At 37.6% G+C, this 20,355-nt stretch overlaps 2 protein-coding genes across 2 annotated transcripts in view; one reads left to right on the forward strand and one right to left on the reverse strand.

The window, feature by feature from the left end:
- WDFY4 (WDFY family member 4) overlaps positions 1-20,355 on the forward strand; it is a 239,321-nt gene that overhangs the window by 171,988 nt on the left and 46,978 nt on the right. The gene's annotated exons all lie outside the window — the stretch shown is intronic.
- Positions 8,205-9,018, reverse strand: LRRC18 (leucine rich repeat containing 18). The gene has a single exon (XM_049764543.1). It carries the CDS (start codon positions 9,016-9,018, stop codon positions 8,248-8,250), a length of 771 nt encoding a protein of 256 aa, XP_049620500.1. The 3' UTR covers positions 8,205-8,247.

The following is a 20,355-nucleotide window of genomic DNA, read 5'->3' on the forward strand; positions in this document are numbered from 1 at the left end:
TGAAGGTGGTAGGTATGGTGGCATAATCGGACATACATAAAATCAAGACTATGAATACTTACAGGAGCTTACAATAGCAACTAGCTCTATCTCCTGGACAATTTCTTGACAACAAAAAAGCTTCTTGGTTTACATGCAATTAGATTCTACAGACATAGGAAGAGAACAGGCCAAAAAAAGTAGAAAGAATAAAGTCAGTGGCAAATGGCAGTTCCAAAAAATCATTTTAATCAACACCATTCTTACACTTACCATTTATCTAGCCCTTCCAAAAATGTTTTTGAAACAGTTTCAAAATTGAATACAGAGTTTAATAATGTTTTTAAAATTATCCCCAAATTTCATGAAATAAGAAAAAAGTAGATGTGATTAGGTACCTGGAGCAAAGTCATTACTTTAATTGTTCTGAAATTAAGTAAAACAATCGCAATCATTTTGGGTAACATCATTTTCCTGTGACAGATAACAGTTTTGTGAAGTCTTTTTTCTGTAATCTATGTACCATTGGCAATGATTTTTTTTTTCTTGAAAGGGTGGCGTTGAGAGCTTAGTTTCTGAATATAAGGAATTCTTGTCATTTTTGAACTCTTTCCTCAGTTGTACACAGCCTATTCCAATATGTTAAGAATGATACTTCAGGCGCAAAGTTTTTTAGTTGGTCATTATTATGAGTTTCCTTGATAGATTACCTTTGAAATAAAAGATATGTAATAAAATGTAATGAAAGACAAAGCCCTTAGAAAACCTATCATGAGAGTTTATGAATTCCTCTAAAGATATGATCTTCTGTGATTATAACTTATATTCCTGACACTGTCATGGAGGCTGTAGTTCCTCCTCCCTACTCCACCTTGCCTTCAATGCTACTTTCCAAAAAAGCAACGCTGTTGGTTAACTGGGAAGCTAAACGTTTGTCATGTACTGAAATTGGATGGAGATAACTTCAGTTATATCACTGGTAAAATTGTGATTCTTGGTAAAGAATCCCCTTGGAAAAGCAATTGTGTAAACCATACAACTCAGACTGGGATGGGAAGTAGAACTTCTGGAATTAGGGAGTGAGCAACTCGGTAGAATAACAAATGCCTCAGCATTAAGCAGCTTTTTGCAAGGTTGGCTCTATGAGATGCAAGCAGCAGAGACTGGTGACTGCAGCAAGTTTTGCTTAGATTATGATGTGACTTTGGTTTTAGTTCCCATCTCTGCAACTCTGCCTTACTAACTTATTAGAACCATAACATAGCTTTACTCTTCTCTGGCACCTTTGATCTGTTTCTAGGCAGAAACCTAAGTAAAGTTCCACATCATTGAACCAAACCTGGTCTTGAGGTCCTCAATCCTCTACCCACCTACATTGCTTCTATCAGTCAGGAGATGGGGAACCATGGCTGGAATAACTCTAGTTACAAAGTGTCTCCATCACAGTTGTATATTATGTCCTACTACTTCAAAAAAAAAAAAAAACCCTGGAAAATGGATAGAGAAATCATATATTGCCTTTCATTATTTTGGCTTATGTCAGGGACAAGTTTACCAATAGGTGCTTGTATATTAGTTTGGTAAACTGAGGAAAGTACTTTTTCCTAAAATGCCTCAACTCTTAAGGAACTTCCAGTTTGTTAGTTACTCATAATTTAGAACCTGGTATTTCCACAAGTTCAATCATTGCTTCCTCTGGACTGTCATAAGCTCGTTTGAATTTATTTTTTATTTTAAAATAAATATAGGTTGACAAACTATAGGTCGTCAACAAACAACAAAACTGAACACAGAAAAATTATAAAACTAAATATAAATCATAGTGTGAATAGCTGTTCAGAAAATGTAATTTTTAAAAATTCTTAGTGAATGATAGTTATGTAGAAACTGAACACTTACAAATTATTTATTGAAAAAATAATACAAAGAGGCACCATGCAGCCTTCACTTAATTCCTCATGATGATTACATCTCATAACTATTGAATAATTTAAGGTATGCAAAATTGACATTGATACAGTATATATGCACAATTCTTTGTAAATGTTATCTTTTGTAATGTTATCGTTCATAGATTCACTACCACTATCAACATACACATTTTTGAAAATGCCACAGATTTTTCATAGCTACCATATTATCATAATGCCTATCACTCCCACCTTTTCCTTACCCTTTCATCCACTGGTCTGTTTTATGTTTCTATCATTTTCTTAGAGAATGTCCTATAAATAAAGCTTTAGAGCAGTGGTCCTCAAACTATGGCCCGCGGGCCACATATTGTATTTGTATCTGTTTTGTTTCTTCATTGTAAAATAAGATATATGCAGTGTGCATAAGAATTTATTCATAAGTTTTGTTTTTACTATAGTCAGACCCTCCAATGGTCTGAGGGACAGTGAACTGGCCCTCTGTTTAAAAAGTTTGAGGACCCCTGCTAGAGAAACTTATAGAACTTAGAATATGTTGTTGAGATATTTCTAAGTAGTTGTAAGTTTTAATAGTTTGCTCTCTGTCTTTGTCAAAGACTTATAAGATGAATATTTCTGAGTTTAACTACATGCCTACCCAGAAACATTTGTTTGTTTCAAATATGGAATTATTACAAGCAAAAAATATTTTCATTAAATATAACTATTAAAATATTAAGACCTTTATTAGTTTGCCATTTTATTTTCCATTACCCATCTATTTTGTTTTGTGGTCTTCCTTTTTATTGCTGAAAGATTTGTCTGACGGTTGATTTTTTCCCATACATAAAATAGTATTTTTGATTTATAGGATCTTTGAATATATTTTTTTGCATAATGTTCCTGTGTTAATTTTAGTTTCTGAGATATTGTATCATAGGGATATAACATTACCGGCAAATAGAATTTACCAGTTTGAGTGCTAGAGTGATAGCATAGTTGATAGCGCATTTGCCTTGCAAGCAGCTGACCAGGTTCGATTCCTGGCATCTTATATGGTCCTCTGATCCTGCCAGGATTAATTTCTGAGCACAGAGCCAGAAGTAACCCCTGAACACCACTGGGTGTGGCCCCAAAACCAGAAAACAAACAAAAAATTTACCAGTTTGAGTAAAATTTAGGAACTATAAGCATTTTAACTTTATTCAGCTATATGTTTCTATAGTATATTTTAACTATTTTATTCATTTAAATTTTTATTGCATAATATTTTTTGTTTACAATTCACACAGTGGTGTGGTGCTCAAATTTAAATTTTATGTTTTAAGGTCTTCTTTGATGGTCTGTCATAATTTTTGATGGTCTGTAATAAATTATCATTTTCATAAATATTTTTAAATATAACTTCAAAAATAATGTAGATGCCTGGGAGTTAACTCAAAAAGATGAACTGCATGCTTTGTCTGTACAAGGTACCATGTTCATTTTCTTTATTTTAAATAATATCTTTATTTAAACACCTTGATTACAAACATGATTCTAGTTGGGTTTCAGTCATAAAATGAATGCCCCCCCTTGGTGGTAGGAATGTTACACCTATGTTTATTTTCTAACAACACAGATCACCCCTTTCTCTCCTCTGCCCAAACCCCAGCCAAAAACCTTGAGGGAGCTCCCAGCAGAAGTAACACCAAATCTCTAGGCCCTGAGCAACAACACCGTAAAACTCCCATCTCCATCTCCCTGCAACAAAGCAATCCTTCCCCCATCATTATTTTCACACATAGAAATGATATAATCAGAGCAGAGGTCAAGATAATTTAAAGTGAAAATTAGTTGCATGACAAAACATTGAAGTGCCTGTCTTCCACAATGTTCTTTCTCACAGCTGATGGTTTTTCTTCTTCAGAATTACTTATTCTTGGCTGATTCCTCTTTATTTTTGTTGTAAAATATCCTAGAGAGTTGTTCGATGCATCCTGGGGATAGAGATAACAGACTGAGGCAGTTACTCCAAGTACTTCAAGACAAAACCCAGCAAGAGTAGAGGCCCCAAAGATGTTACTAGATTATGCTTCTAGCTTTCTGGGAGTGTGATAACTGGATTAGTATAAAAAGAGTTTTCATTCTGGTCAAGGGAAGAAAATGTCCATAAATTTCCTATCTAGTGTCTTTATATATAAAGTAAATTAATGCAATCTCTAGAAAAGGTGATTGTGGACATTTTAGACTCGCAGTGGTCCTCAAACTGTGGCCCGTGGGCCACATATTGTATTTGTTCCCATTTTGTCTCTTCACTTCAAAATAAGATACATGCAATGTGCATAGGAATTTGCTCACAGTTTTTGTTTTTACTATAGTCTGGCCCTCCAACTGAGGGACAGTGAACTGGGCCCCTGTTTAGAAAGTTTGAGGACCACTGTTTTAGAGTATTAAGGACAGTCAGTGTCTAAACTATTCCTTGACAGGAAAAAAATCAAGTAGATGGTTCCTTGCAGATCTGCCTCTCTCTTTCCTGCTTTTCACTGCCATATTTCATGCTAATTAGTTTTCTAAAATGACTATACTGTATTTTTTGTACCATTAGACACTCTCCTCCACTAAAAGATGAGGGTAAATGTCTGTGCGTCTTATGGAGCAAATGCTGACTCTAGCAATGAGGAGTTCTTGGGCGCTCTCAAAAAACTAGAAGAGTACTCAAAACTTAAACTCTCTCCATTTGTTAATGATAGTCATAATGATCCTTAATGTCATATTGACTGCTATTCGCTTAGCATGGTTGAAATATCATTGTTAGTTTATTAAATATTTTATTACAACATTTGCTCTAGAATATTTTTTCTTGTTTTTCTTATCTAAAATCTATGTGCATCTTTTTTTTTTGCATCTTAAAGAGCAAAATATATGGTACTTTGTGGCAAACCAAAGCCCTTTGTCTATTTCTTTCACAATCTTGAAGTTAAAGGCTATTCTATTTCATGTCTATAAGAAAAAGATCAATAGCACAGAGGGTAGGCAGCCTGCTTTGCTTGCTGCCCAGAGAGTTTTGATCCCAGGCACTGCACACAATCCCCCAAGTCCTAGTAGAAGAATATAGAGTCAGCAACTGCCAGGAACCCTGATTACCACTGAATGTGGCCCCAAAAATAAACAAACAAAAAAGAATGAAAACATTAGAGATAAATCACCTAGGCCAAAAAAAAAGGACAACTATATGCTATCTAGTATGCTAGCCATTCAGTAGGCAGCCAAACTAGTAGTTTGGTGCAATATTTGAAGTTGAGATCAAGTATAGTAAGCATAGGTACTATGAGAGAGTATGGGACGGAGTTGAGGAGTAAATTCATGTCTGTTTATATAACTTCTATACTTTGTGAACCTCTGGGAAGAGAGCATAAGTCCTAAAGAAGTACCTCAAGGCAGGCAAAAAGTTACCACCCTCTCTTTGGATTATGAGTCCCCACATAAATGCTATTCTTCTTCAGTCAGAGATGAATAGCTTAAAGCAGGATGACTTACCTTTGGGTTACGCTCAAGACTCAACATACTAGGACTGGCTCCTAAGCCTAATGCATGCCATCTCATCCTGTGTCTAAGCATAGCCACTCCATTCATCAGTGGAACGGCTTTTAACACATCATTTTGGACTATAAATGAAGAAAAACATGGAAAAGATGATAGCCAGAAATGGCAAAGGTGCAGCAAAGGGGCTTGCTAAAATATTACTGTCTGACTACTGACATGTGTGTAAACACTTTAAGTTATTTGATAGCTTGTATAAAATTATTTTTGAAAGCACAGGTCTAAACACAATGTTTGCAATAATGAGCTATCAGACACACTAAATATTTTTTAAATCTCAATCATGCAAGCTTTCATGATCAATCTATTTCCACTAGTGAAAAATGATAAACAACTCAACTGTTCATAGTAACTAAGAGTAATGTGTCTCCAGGCTTAATTATCTTTCTGACATTTAAATTATGGATCTTTTAAGAATTTATATGTAGGGCCCGGAGAGATAGCACAACGGTGTTTGCCTTGCAAGCAGTCGATCCAGGACCAAAGGTGGTTGGTTCGAATCCCAGTGTCCCATATGGTCCCCCGTGCCTGCCAGGAGCTATTTCTGAGCAGACAGCCAGGAGTAACCCCTGAGCACCGCGGGTGTGACCCAAAAACCAAAAAAAAAAAAAAAAAGAATTTATATGTAACATCATAGGATTTAAATAAATTTAAAATGAGGTGAATACTATAATTTCTTTTCTTTTTTTTTTTTTGTGGTTTTTGGGTCACACCCGGCAGTGCTCAGGGGTTATTTCTGGCTCCAGGCTCAGAAATTGCTCCTGGCAGGCATGGGGGACCATATGGGATGCCGGGATTTGAACCGATGACCTCCTGCATGAAAGGCAAACACCTTACCTCCATGCTATTTCTCCGGCCCCTGAATACTATAATTTCAAACACATAAATACATTCATAGAATGTAATTATTAAGGAATGTACAGCACAGCAGAATTGGGGGTACTAACTTATATTTAAGGTTATACTATCTTTGCTACTTTTATAATAGAAAAAATAGGGAAAATTGAAAGAGGTTTTTAATCTGTGGTTTCAGAGAACTTAGAAATATGCTAGGGTGGTTATAGCTACGCATTAAAACAGAAAGGAAACAAGGAATTAAGAAATATTTTCTTGAGATTGTGATGTAAAATAAAAAAGCCTAGGCCCACTACACTGATGTAAAAACCCCAGTGCTTCTCAGTAACTTTTGTAAAAATTACCACAAACACAGGAAAACATCCATTAAAACAAAAAATTCTTCGAGGATATTTTTAGAAAGAAGCCTTCTATGATTCTTTTACTTTAGGTAGTATGAACATGTGAATGATGATAATATAGAGGCTAGAGAAAATTCTCAGGTATGTAAGGAAGTTGTATTTTCCATCAAAAAGTCGAATGTGGTGAGGAACACTTTCCTAAGCAGTGATTTTGCCTGCAAATGTTCATGCTTTGATTCTTAGAGAGATCTGTCTTAGACTGAGCACTTCCTCTCTGCGCTGGCTGCTCACTGCACCTCAGTCTAGGATCTGGTTTTGATACTTTTCCCACTTTACAAATGAGCAAACTAAAGCTAAATTTTCCATCGAAATGATAGAAAGAAGCAGAGTTGCACCAGACATGGATCAACTCTAGAAATTTTGATTTTTCATTATGGTAAATGAATAGTTACAGCAACTAATTTTCTAGCTTCCTCACACAATAACGTTCTGTGTTGTCTTCTTTTAACATGTATCTCCTATAGGTTTCACAGAGTAAGTCAAATTCTCCTCCCCACAGGAAACTTCTTATGTATCTTGTAGAGATTATCGGAAGTATTTTTCTATTGACTGAACTAACCTGCCCCTGCACTCTTGTCCCAAAATGGGAAAGTGATTTCATTCATTCTTGCCCAGTCAAGATATTTGAAAGTTTTATCTAGAAAGTTCCTATGGCAAATTATGCACTCCTAAATCAAAGAAAATATAAAAGATAGCTATCTATGGGGAATTAGTCCCAATACTCGCTGTAGATATCAAAATTAAAGCTATTCAAGTTCTTTATATAAGATGAGATAGTACTTTCATACAACCTAAGCAAATCCTTCTGTATGTTTTAAATAATCTCTAGGTTTCATTTAATAGCTAATACAGTATAAATCATTATAATATAATAATACTGTAATTTTATAAAATAATGACAAGAAGTCAAAGACACACAATCATAGGCATTTTCCATCCAAATTCACTACTATACATGCATGTGGAACCTTCAAACTGAGGACAAACTGTTTTACTCTGAGCCCAAAATATTACCTTCAAATACTTGATAATAATATCTATTTCTGTGATAATCAGTGTCAAGAGCTCATCTGCCTTTCTACCAATTTATATGCTCTCAGGTTCCTAAACTATTAAAGCCCTCTCTCATAGATTGTTCTAGAGAATAAGTTTCCATTTGTGAGCTGGTTGTTATAAATCTGTGATACTAAATGTGTGCTGGAGTGTTTTCTACCTTGATCATGAGCTGTAGGAAGAAGAGATTGGGATCAGAATTGAGTGTGTGTCTATAATTATGGATGGGTGCATGTAAAGAAGATCAAAGAAAGAATGCTGTTGAGTGGCAAGCCACTGCAAATTCATGAATCGAAATCTTAAGCTGAGAAGACAGGGAAAGGTATTTTATGGATTTGCTGGAAAAAAACTATTGCAATATTTGGGAGAATGAGGAATTGCTTCATAAAATATAATTTTTTGTGAACTTAACTTCTCTACCCTCCCCCCAACCCCTTCCCTCTTGCTAAAGAATCAAGAGCCCCTAGTCACCTCCACTCTTCCTGGGATTCCTTGGCCAGGGAGTTGGGTGAGATCAAATTAGAGAAGATGGGCTTTTTCTGTGCTGCTGGGGCCATGTTCTTGATTTTGTATAACTTTTCTCGAGCCTGCTGGCATTTTTTCAGACAAGGTGCACATAGATCTTTATCTTCTATCAGATATAATTTCTCCAGTCTCTTGATGGAATCTACAAACTCATCTGTTTCCTCAAGCTTGGGAAAGGGGTTTCGCTTTATGTTGAGCTTTTTAAGCTTGGGGAGTTTGGAAATGCTGTTGGGAATGGCACTTAACAAGTTGTCATGAAGTCCCACCTCATGCAACTCCTTCAGAGCACCCAGTGTGGTGGGCACACTGTCTAGATGGTTCAAGCCCAAATTCATCGTGCGTATATTCTTGAGTTGATTCAGCTCCACTGGAAGACCATTGGTAGTCAGTCTGTTATTGCTAACATTGAGGTAGAGCAGAGTAGTCATCTGGCCAATGCTCTCTGGAAGCTTGTCAATGTAGTTGCTGTGGAGGTCTAGCCATCGCAGATTCTGGAACTTGGAGATCTGATCAGGAATCTTCCTGATCAAATTCCGGCTAAGATCAAGCTCATCCACATCAGTCAGTCTCAGAATACACTTGGGGAAGGTAGTAATTCCCATCTTGCTCAAGTCAAGGCGTTTTTTCCCATCAAATGTAATTTTGATGCAATTCTTTGCCACACTGAGTGTGATCTTTTTGCCCTTGGCGGGCTTTCCTGCGCTCTTGACCATGGTCTTTCAGTAAGGGAATGTGTCTGATGAAGTTTTTGTGGGCAAGTTGCTTATTGGAAGAAAAAATAACATGTCACTGCTAGAGGAGAGACTATGAGAAGAAGAAAAACTGTAGTTAGAAGATGACATGAGAATAATGAGCTCCCCCAAACTATAATGTTTTTCCCCCAGTGATTTTAAAAGTTCAGCAAAAGGAGGTGATGAGAAATTTGGATATCCACTGAAATTTCCCATTGAAGAATTTTAACATGTGGAATGGTCTCTTAGACCTCAACATCCCTGGAAGTGAAATGAGAAATACAGAATTAGACTGAAGGGTGCTCAGTGCCCCAGTGGATATAATGTTCCCTAACTTTGTAATCTTTCTATTGTTTTGCAAGTTTATAGAAGACATTCTTGACCATTGTTTTTTTTCCCCTGGGGGAGTGTCTGTGTATTCTTGAACATCTTCCTATTTTCAGAACTACATTTAAATTTAATGTTCCCTAAGAATTATCATCGGAATTTCTATGGGAATTCTGAGTTCTCAGAAACTAAGAGTCTGAGTATAAGGGAATAAAGATAATTAAGAATTTATGCAGGTGCTGGAAAAGAGAATACATGTCTGTCATACAAAAGGCCCTGGATCTGAATCCTCTTGGCATTGTGACCCAGCATTACCCACCCCAAAAAAAATCCCCTAAGTAATTACTTGTGATTTATGTCCCTTTTTGCTTTCTGGACCCAGAGAAATGAACTTGAGCCTTTGGCAAAGCAATAGGGGAAAGCACAGTGAAGTCTTTGGCCATCCATATGAACCTGGTGAGCTCAAAAGAAAATTCTGGTTTTCCCTACCTCCATTTTGCTTCTTTTACTCTACTCTCATTTATTCACACCAAAGCTCTCTTGTAAGCATCATTGCTCCAAAAAGACTTAATAATGATGATGGCTGTCAGAAAAAGGTAATTACTATATAGGGTAATTGGTAGAATATGGTTTCCTAATAGCTTACATTCCAGATATGACAAAGACAAAGTTCTTCATTTTTGTGCCTCTGTTTTCTCATATTTTCTTTTTAAAAGAGGACAAATTCTCTTTTAGAGAATTTATCGGAAGGGGAGCAGAAATTATCCAATCTAATCTAATCTAATAAAATATTTGTAAGAGTGCCAGGCATATAGTAAATCTCCGTGAAAGATTTGCTTTTGTGCATCAGGAACTATGTACATATTACTTTTAATCTTCATCAATCCAGCAAAATCCACAGGATTGGGTTAGAAAAAATACAGTGGATCGGGTGCTCATCTTGTCTATGAGCAAAGAGAGGAAGAGGAAGGCTCAGGAATGAAGTAGCTCTATAGTGAGGGGAGGATACATAGTGCCAAGTGGCTTGTCTGGTTTTATACTCTTCTCTTCTATAATTTGATGAACTTGCTTATTTATGGATTTTTTAATTTGGAAGCATATTCCCAAACCAGGAAGAAGTAGATTATCAGAGTGTCAGAGATAAAACTGTGTATCCTTCACTTGGCACTGGAAAGAGCCATTTGCAATTTTTGTGCTTCTTCAAGCTCCTCCCCAGGAACTGAGTTTAAATAAAAAGCAGTAGCAATTAAGCTGTGCTAGCATACCATTCTAAGTTTTCCCATTTAGTAATCCTCAATGTTTACCCAAAGGTAAGTGGGTAAAAATTGCCTGCCAGTGCACTTATATTCAGCTATTGCCATTCCTCATTGTAAGTTAGCAGGTCTCACCCTGGCTAGTCCTGCTGTGTCAGAAGCTACTGCGGTGAGTAGAGAACTAAGTGGTGAAAACCAATATTGTGATTTTCAGCAGTCCAATGTTCCTTGGAACAGGTCTTATAAGTTGAACCTCTCCTTTCAAAACAGTGACCCAACAATATTAGGCATTGGTGACTGGTCCCCAAGTGATTGTACAGAATTCCTCAGTCTTAAACTTTTTATACAAGCAGCTCTAAGAAGTTCTTGCTATAGCGATCAGGCAAGAAAAAGATATCAAGGTAATCCAGATAGGAAAGGAAGAAGTCAAGCTCTCATTGTTTGCAGATGACATGATACTCTACTTAGAAAACCCTAAAGACTTTACCAAAAAGCTTCTAGAAACAATAGATTCATATAGCAAGGTGGCAGGCTACAAAATCAACCTACAGAAATCAATGGCCTTTTTATACACCAATAATGATAGGGAAGAGATGGAAGTCAGGAAGGCAATCCCATTCACAATAGTGCCACACAAACTCAAATATCTTGGAGTCAACTTGATCAAAGACGTGAAGGACCTATACAAAGAAAACTATAAAGCCCTGCTCCAAGAAATAAGAGAGGACACACGGGAATGGAAACACTTGCCCTGCTCATGGTTTGGCAGGATTAACATCATTAAAATGGCAATACTCCCTAAAGCATTATACAGATTTAATGCGATCCTCTTAAAAATACCCATGACATTCTTCAAAGAAGTGGATCAAACACTTATGAAGTTCATCTGAAACAATAAACACCCTCGAATAGCTAAAGCACTCCTAGGGAAAAGGAAAATCGGAGGCATTACTTTCCCCAACTTTAAACTGTACTACAAAGCAATAGTTATCAAAACAGCATGGTACTGGAATAAAGACAGACCCTCAGATCGGTGGAATAGGCTTGAGTTCTCAGAGAACATTCCCCAGACATACAATTACCTAATTTTTGACAAAGGAGCAAGAAATCCTAAGTGTAGCAGGGAAAATCTCTTCAACAAGTGGTGCTGGCAGAACTGGTTAGCCACTTGCAAAAAAGCGAACATAGACCCCCAGTTAACATCATGTACGAAGGTAAAATCCAAATGGATTAAAGACCTTGATATCAGACCGGATACCATATGGTATATAGAACAACACGTCGGTAAAATACCCCATGACATTGAGACTAAAGGCATCTTCAAGGAGGAAACTGCACTTTTCAAACAAGTGGAAGCAGAGATCAACAGATGGGAATACATTAAACTGAGAAGCTTCTGCACCTCAAAAGAAATAGTGCCCAGGATACAAGAGTCACCCACTGAGTGGGAGAAACTATTCACCCAACACCCTTCAGATAAGGGGCTAATATCCAAAATATACAGGGCACTGACAGAACTTTACAAGAAAAAAACATCTAATCCCATCAAAAAATGGGGAGAAGAAATGAACAGACACTTTGATAAAAAAGAAATACAAATGGCCAAAAGGCACATAAAAAAATGCTCCTCGTCACTAATCATCAGAGAGATGCAAATCAAAACAACGATGAGATACCACCTCACACCGCAGAGATTGGCGCACATCACAAAGAATGAGAACAATCAGGGCTGGCAGGGATGTGGAGAGAAAGGAACTCTTATCCACTGCTGGTGGGAGCAGCCTCTATGGAAAGCGATATGGAGGTTCCTTCAAAATCTGGAAATTGAGCTCCCATTCGATCCAGCTATTCCACTCCTAGGTATATACCCTAAGAACACAAGAAAACAATACAAAAATCCCTTCCTCACACCTATATTTATTGCAGCACTATTCACAATAGCCAGGCTCTGGAAACAACCAAAATGCCCTTCAACAGACGAATGGCTAAAGAAACTGTGGTACATATACACAATGGATCATGCAGCCGTCAGGAGAGATGAAGTCATGAAATTTTCCTATACATGGATGTACATGGAATCTATCATGCTGAGTGAAATAAGTCAGAAGGAGAGAGAGACACACAGAATAGTCTCACTCATCTATGGGTTTTAAGAAAAATAAAAGTCATTTTTGTAACAATCCTCAGAGACAATGAGAGGAGGGCTGGAACACCAGCTCACTCCATGAAGCTCACCACAAAGAGTGGTGAGTACAGCTATAGAAATAACTACACAGAGAACTACCATAATCAAGTGAATGAATGAGGGAACTGGAAAGCCTGTCTGGAGTACAGGTTGGGTGGGGTGGGATGGAGGGAGATTTGGGACATTGGTGGCAGGAATGTTGCACTGGTGAAGGGGGGTGTTCTTTACATGACTGAAACCTAATCACAATCATTTATGTAATCAAGATATTCAAATAAAGAGAAAAAAAAAGAAAAAATGAAAATAAAAGAAATCAGATGTAATAAAACAGATTAAAACTTAGACCTAGAACTGGAGTAGTGGCACAAGTGGTAAGGCATCTGCCTTGCCCATGCTAGCCTAGGATGGATTGTGGTTAGATCCCCCGGTGTCCCATATGGTCCCCCAAGCCAGGAGTGATTTCTGAGCGCATAGCCATGAGTAACCCCTCAGAGTCACTGGGTGTGACCGAAAAACCAAAACAACAACAACAACAAAAAAAACAAAACAAAACAAAACTACTAAGACCTAACTATGATTAACTTGGTAGATCACAATGATTTAAAATGTTTTAAATGAAGAATGAGATTTCAAGCCAATTAAGAAAGCACATTGTCCTCTTCTTGTTTTTTTTGTTTTGTTTTGTTTGTTTTGTTTTTGGGCCACACCCAGCAATGCTCAGGGTTACTCCTGGTCGTCTGCTCAGAAATAGCTCCTGGCAGGCACGGGGGACCATATGGGACACCGGGATTCGAACCAACCACCTTTGGTCCTGGATCGCTGCTTGCCAGGCAAACGCCGCTGTGCTATCTCTCCGGGCCCATTGTCCTCTTCTCAAAGTATAAACAGAATTTCAGATTCTGGAGTCAAGGATCTCAAACCCAATTTACCTGGGGGCTGCAGGAGGCAAAGTAGGGGTGATCCTTGAGTACAAAGTCAGTAGTAAGCCTTGAACATTGGGGGTGTGACCCAAACAACTAAAACAAAACAAAACAGAAAAAGATTCCTCTAGGGCAGGGCCACAAAATGTTGTATGGAGGGCTGCAAGTTTGAGACCCCTGCAACATTGAATGAGACAACACTTTTAGGACACTAAAGATGAATAGCTTGCATAATTAATTCAAAAGTAAGATCAGGGGCCAGAGAGGTGGTGTAGCAGTAAGGTATTTGCCTTGCAAGCATCTGACCTAGGACAGACCATGGTTCGATCCCCAGCATCCCATATGGTCCCCCAAGCCAGGAGCAATTTCTGAGCATATAGCCAGGAGTAACCCCTGAGCGTTACCAGGTGTGGCACAAAATAAAAAACAAAACAAAACAAACAAAAAAATAAGATCAGTTACTCTCTGATAATGAAAGATTGCCAGGGAAAGTTTCTTATTCCAAGGAACAGGAAAAGGGGCACATTAAAGTAAAAAAAAAATGAAGAAAATACTTTTTATGATATATAAAATCAAATTTTATAAAAATAAAAATTTTCTTTCTTTCATTCCTTACCTGCTGCTGATCAACCTATGTTCCTAGTCAGCCAGGCATCTAAAACTCAGAAGGAGGAAAATCATCATCTCTGGCCGTACTTTGACCCAATGACTGTGGAAATTGTTGTTCCCTTGGTATTCTATTGCCACTTGGCCCTGGATCCAGGAAATTATAGGAAATTATAGATGAAAATATTCAGAAGATTTAGAAAGAAAACGAACTGGATTTCTAGCCAGGAGACTAATATGAGGGAATGTATCCAGGACATGGTAAAGAAGACAATTCATTAGAATTTTACATGAACTGCGACAGTATTCTGAGCCGATTGAAATGGTCTTCATTATTTATTGTCAAAGCCTGAACCCCTGTCTTTGTGAAATGAACCAATAGGTAGCCTAGTAGGCAGGTTCCATTTTCAGGTCTAAGTCACATGGGGGCATTGATCTGCTTAATAAAGAAAATTCTTTAAATCTCAACAGACTATAGTCTGTAGAATCTGAAGAAAGTATGCAGAATTTGTAGGCTTTTCTTGTTAATCAAATTGATATATATCATGTACATATATACATTTCTTTCTCTTTCTTTCTTCCTTTTTCCCTTTCTTTTGTACTTTTTTTCCTTCATTATTTCCTATCCTCTCATGCCTTTAAGACTGTGTTCATTCAGCCCTCTGTTCCCAAACAGAGCTGTGCATCCATATGAACTCTGTTTTTTGAATGAAGCACAGCCCAGTACAAAGCATTTCAATTTCCTATGAAATCAACCACATTAATATTACATGACCCAATACTTCCCTAAAAAAATATTTACCCTAAAAAGATCCCCAAATTTATGTTTACATAAAAATTTTGTCACATGTTGTACTTTTAGTTGTTCTATTCACTATTGAAATAGTGAACCATAAAAACTATTGTATTGGGGCCGGGTAGGTGGCGCTGGAGGTAAGGTAAGCACCTTGCAAGCGCTAGCCAAGGATCAGGACCGCGGTTCGATCCCCCGGCGTCCCATATGGTCCCCCCAAGCCAGGGGCGATTTCTGAGCACATAGCCAGGAGTAACCCCTGAGCGTCAAACGGGTGTGGCCCAAAAACCAAAAAAAACAAAAAACAAAAAACAAAAACTATTGTATTTATTTATTTTGTTTTGATTGAGTTTTGGGGCCACACTCGGTGATGCTTGGGAGTAATTCCTGGCTTTGAACTCAGGAATTACTTCTGATGGTGCTCAGGAGATCTTACGGAATGCCAGTAATCGAACCTTGGTCAGCTGCATGCAAGGCAATCACCCTACCCACTGTATTAAGTCTCCTGCCCTTGAATAACATTTAAAATAGTACAAATATCTCTTACTGATTGGTTGGATAAAGAAATGTTGGCATGTCCTTATAAAATTGTACTATTAATCCTGATGGAAATGAAACTATTCATAGGTAACACATTGAATCATTCTCAAAAGATTTTATTGAATAAAAACAGTTAATCTAAGGAGTCTAAATAAGGAACTGTCTCACTGCTAATTTATTCTTAAAAAGCTACAATCATAGACATAGAGAACAAATAGGTGGTACTCAGTAGGTGTGGGAAATCATCTACAAAGGCAAGTATGAGGAAGTTAAATGAAATGCTGATTGAGCTGTATTTTGACTGTGCAGGAGGTTACATATAGATTTGTCTCAAATCCATGACCTTCACCCACCATGATAAGAAATCCTGAGGTCTTATGAATGATGAAGAGGAAGTAGCATGGAGCTCTTTACAAAGTGTTCTAATAAGGCACCTCTCTCCATCAGGCCCTTTGGCTCTGAGTCTGCTCATTAATCACCTGCAAGACTAAGTAGGGGCTGACTAAGATAGTGCACTTTGCTTCCTCCCCAGTGAGTCTGGTTTCTGAGATTGGCCCAGGCTAGATTGAAATCTGATCAGCTCCATCCACTGCAAGCTTCTCCTCAGGGCCACCCTATCTAGCAACATGTTGCTAAGAATTCATACTAACACATCTCTCCCCTCTCCTCAGAAGCTTGATGACATTAAAGGCAGACTAAAGCCAGGATTTCTCAGAGATAACATCTCTCACTCAACTTTATATGGCCAGTATGCTGCCCAGGCTTGCCAGCTGAGTAGAAGAGTTTGAGTAGACCAAGGAAGTATAAGACTGTCCTGTTGTTATACAACAAATAACATGTTATATGGCTTCTTATTATTGATTTATATAATTCTCAGAGTTATCAGAGTGGGACCAATGCACATAAGGGAAGCTAGAAGTCCTAGAGACTTGTAGACAGGTCAAGTGACATGTAGTCAGGTTAATTGATAAATAGGTAGGTAAACTGCATGAAAACTTAGAAACTGAAATCTTAGTTAAAGTTACTATTTTTTTCTTGTACAATGGATTTGTATACTTTAGAAAACTGCACCATTTAGTTTGACTTTAACTTCTATTAATTTTCATCTAATCATTGTGAATCATGCATGGGACATGTATAATGGCAACCAGTAATTTAATATCATCAAAATATTTATAATAATTTCCAGTGGTAAAATTACTATCATCAATATCACAGTAGGATTTGTCTAGGGCTTTATTTTCATGTATCTTGATATATTTAAATAAAAATGACTTCAAATCTTTCTAATGTGCTCTCACAATAGTTACTTCACTCTTTGGAATGGATGTATTGAGGGTACAGGATGAAAATACATTGTAATGGAACTCCCCAAAGAGTTCATCTCTTCAAAATCAATATTTGAGACTAACTCTCTGAAAGCTTCATGCCATCTGGAGAAGAAATACCTTTTGCTGTGGGCCCTTTTTTAAGCAAAATAATGTACAATTCCATTCACAAAGTCACACATTTAAGGTCAATGTATTTGTTTTCTTTTATGACCCTTCTGCCACCATTTATCATTCATATAACAAACTGTCACCACCCCTTTTATGACTTACAAAATAGTTCCAAGTCATCTCTTATATTGTCTACTCCTTCCCAGAATAAGTTGTACCTTCATATGAAAATACATGGGACACATGTACCTACATATATGGGCACTCATTATGGGCTGTCAGTGGACTGTTATGAGAAAAAATTTCTGTCTGTTCAGTATCCACTCTGGGACAGTAAATGTGGTCTCTTCTTGTTAGCTGTCTCTGCTACATATAATGCACCTGATACTATTGTTTTTGTATTTTAAGATAAAAACTCATTGAAAAAAGTGAAGACTTAGAGTGCTTTTATTTTTCTTGACTGTCCCCAATTATGTAATAGCTTCCAATTCTGAGAAGATTTGATAGCAAATAGGGAGTAGGAGAGAAACACAGGCCACAAGTCTTAGCCTATGGTTTGGGGAAAATTCCTGATTTCCACTTTGAAAATGCTATATACGGTCTAGTGTTGTTCACCACCACCCCTTCAGGTGACATGGAACTAGAATAGTAATGATGCTAGCCCTTTTCTTTCTCTGGTGTCTAAAGCAACAATGCAAAGTGTCAATATCATTTTTTTAAGTGGGAGAAGAAAGGCAAAGAAAGGTTAAGAAACTTCTTCAAAAGTTTCACGCACACATACAGCTGAAGATAGTACAGTGGGTAAGGGAGAGCTATCATTTTCTTGGTCCCCTTCTATTTAGGTTTATTTATCATTCAGTTTTTTCATAAGAGTTTGAATTTACAATATCATATGATTAATTTGTTTGTCTAGACAGGCAAACTAGTATTTTCCAGACACTAGTTTAAACTGAGCTAGATCTTTGGGAAATCTCATCTTAGTCCTGTTCAAAAACTAGCCTTATGGTGTCCCAGGTTTATGGTTTGTTGCATATCCGAAAAAAAGACACATAGGCTATTTCACCCAGTTTTGGAGCATGTACATGCATTCTATGACCTGAGATGGGTAGAGAGCTTGAAAATTAGCAATGATGTGAAAGGATGTGAAAATAGATGGTGATGATAGATAGCCCTACTGTCATGCACATTTGGAAGAGGTTACGTATGTTTTATTTTATTATATGAATACTAGGGACCAAAAGTTAGCATCTTTTATTTTCCCAGCACCCATATGATAGCTTAACAATACACGCAAGGAGTATTGTCGATCCTTTGTTGTAGATCTTTGGGGATCTACTAGGAAGATAGAAGCACCAAACATTCTAAAATTGGTCTCTAAATAACCAGTCAGTGGATACCTCCATATTTTCCTTTTTGTCTTTCACCTGATGCTCAAGTTCATATGTATGTGAGTAAATCAACTTAGAGACTAGTCACAGCTCTGCACTCCCCCCACTCGTGTCCCCAGATACATGATTTTGTCCATATCTTTTAACATTTCTGATTTATCACAAGAAGATTAGTGTCTGGTACCCGGTTTATTCAATAGCCATACGATAAGTAGGTTAAGAATTAGTTTTGTAGAGATAAGTGCTGGAAGTTACAGCTCACCTCATGAAGCTCACCACAAACAGGGATGAGTTTAGTTAGAGAAATAACTACATTTTGAACTATTCTAATAATGAGAATGTATGAGGGTTATTGAAAGCTTGTCTAGAGTATAGGCGGTGGTTGGGTGGGGAGGAGGGAGACTTGGGACATTGGTGATAGGAATGTTGCACTGGTGATGGTGGTATTCTTTACATGACTGAAACCCAAACACAATCATGTATGTAATCAAGGTGATTAAATAAAATAGATATATAATTAGTTTTGTGCCAGACTCCTCAAAACAATACCTCAGCAATTTTTAATATGTATTCTACTTTCAAATTGTGTATTGATCATATTGATTACTGGCCAGACATTTAAAAACATTATAATTAATTCTTAGATCTGCCTAATGTATTGCTTTTCTGAATACATATGGCAATTTGAGTTCAGCATGACCACTAACTTGTCCAAAGTCACTAAATTCAAAGTAGAAGAAGTCTACCTTTGCCCATTATACTTGATATGGAAGCAAAGACATAAATTGTATGTTTCACAACATTCCAGAAAGGAATATGCTAAAACGCATTGTAAGGCTCAGTCTCGACCACATGTTAGTGAGTTCCTTTATTCAGGAAAACTTGTTTGCCTTCATATATCCCAAAAAAGGTGATGAACCTCCCACTTCATGCCTTATTCAAAAGAGAGAGCTGCTGGAGTTAACTCAGATTCCAGCTTGCTGAATGCAGAAGCATTTAGGGTTGTCCCTGTATTAATAAGGGTAACTATGTGGGGAACAAACAATTCAAACACTACTTTCTGTATGCTATGGTTCAGAAAAACTACTTCAGAGAGACAAACTGAAAAAAATGGATCAGAAAGCCTGTCTCAAATATAGATGGGGGTGTGGGGGTAGGGAGGTAGGAGATTTAGGACATTGATGATGGGAATGTTGCACTGGTGAATGGGGGTGTTCTTTATATGACTGAAACCCAATTACAATTATGTTTGTAATCAAATTGTATAAATAAAGATATAAAAAAAAGAAAAAATAGATCAGGCTAAGAACCCTCAAGTCCGGGATTCATTCTCTTCCCACCTTTCCCTATCTGGGCTACAGGCCCAGGACCCTGGAGACACCCCTGAATCCCCAACTAGCTGCCTTTCCTTGACTTCCTTGAGCCCTTAGCTCATGTCTTGGGTTTGTAAATACAACACACCAAAGAACGAGTCTTTCCAAAGTCACTTATTCAAAGGAGGACAGAAAAAAGGCAGAGTCCGAAGTCATTGTTGCTTTGGCAAAGTTTAAGCTAATCAATACATACAAGGCCACCACCACAGAAAACTTACCATGTTTGTGAATCCAGTTTCTCCTCAGCATTACAGTTGTCACCAGGCAACAGGAAACTTGGCGCTGGAAGTTAATTAGCATAATCTCCCGAGTAGCCTGTAAAGTAAAAGGACACCACTGCTGACTCCCAAGTTTCCAAACAGACCTGCTTGTTTCCTTGGGGAGAAAATCCTGGGCTGAGCTGCCTGGCAAGATTCTTGCAGGGGGCTACAATGTTCCTCACTTTCTCGGGCAGTGCAGTGGGGCCATTACGGCATTAGGACAAAGCCAGCTGAC

The sequence above is a fragment of the Suncus etruscus genome, chromosome 17, assembly GCF_024139225.1.
Source record: "Suncus etruscus isolate mSunEtr1 chromosome 17, mSunEtr1.pri.cur, whole genome shotgun sequence".
Taxonomy (NCBI): domain Eukaryota; kingdom Metazoa; phylum Chordata; class Mammalia; order Eulipotyphla; family Soricidae; genus Suncus; species Suncus etruscus.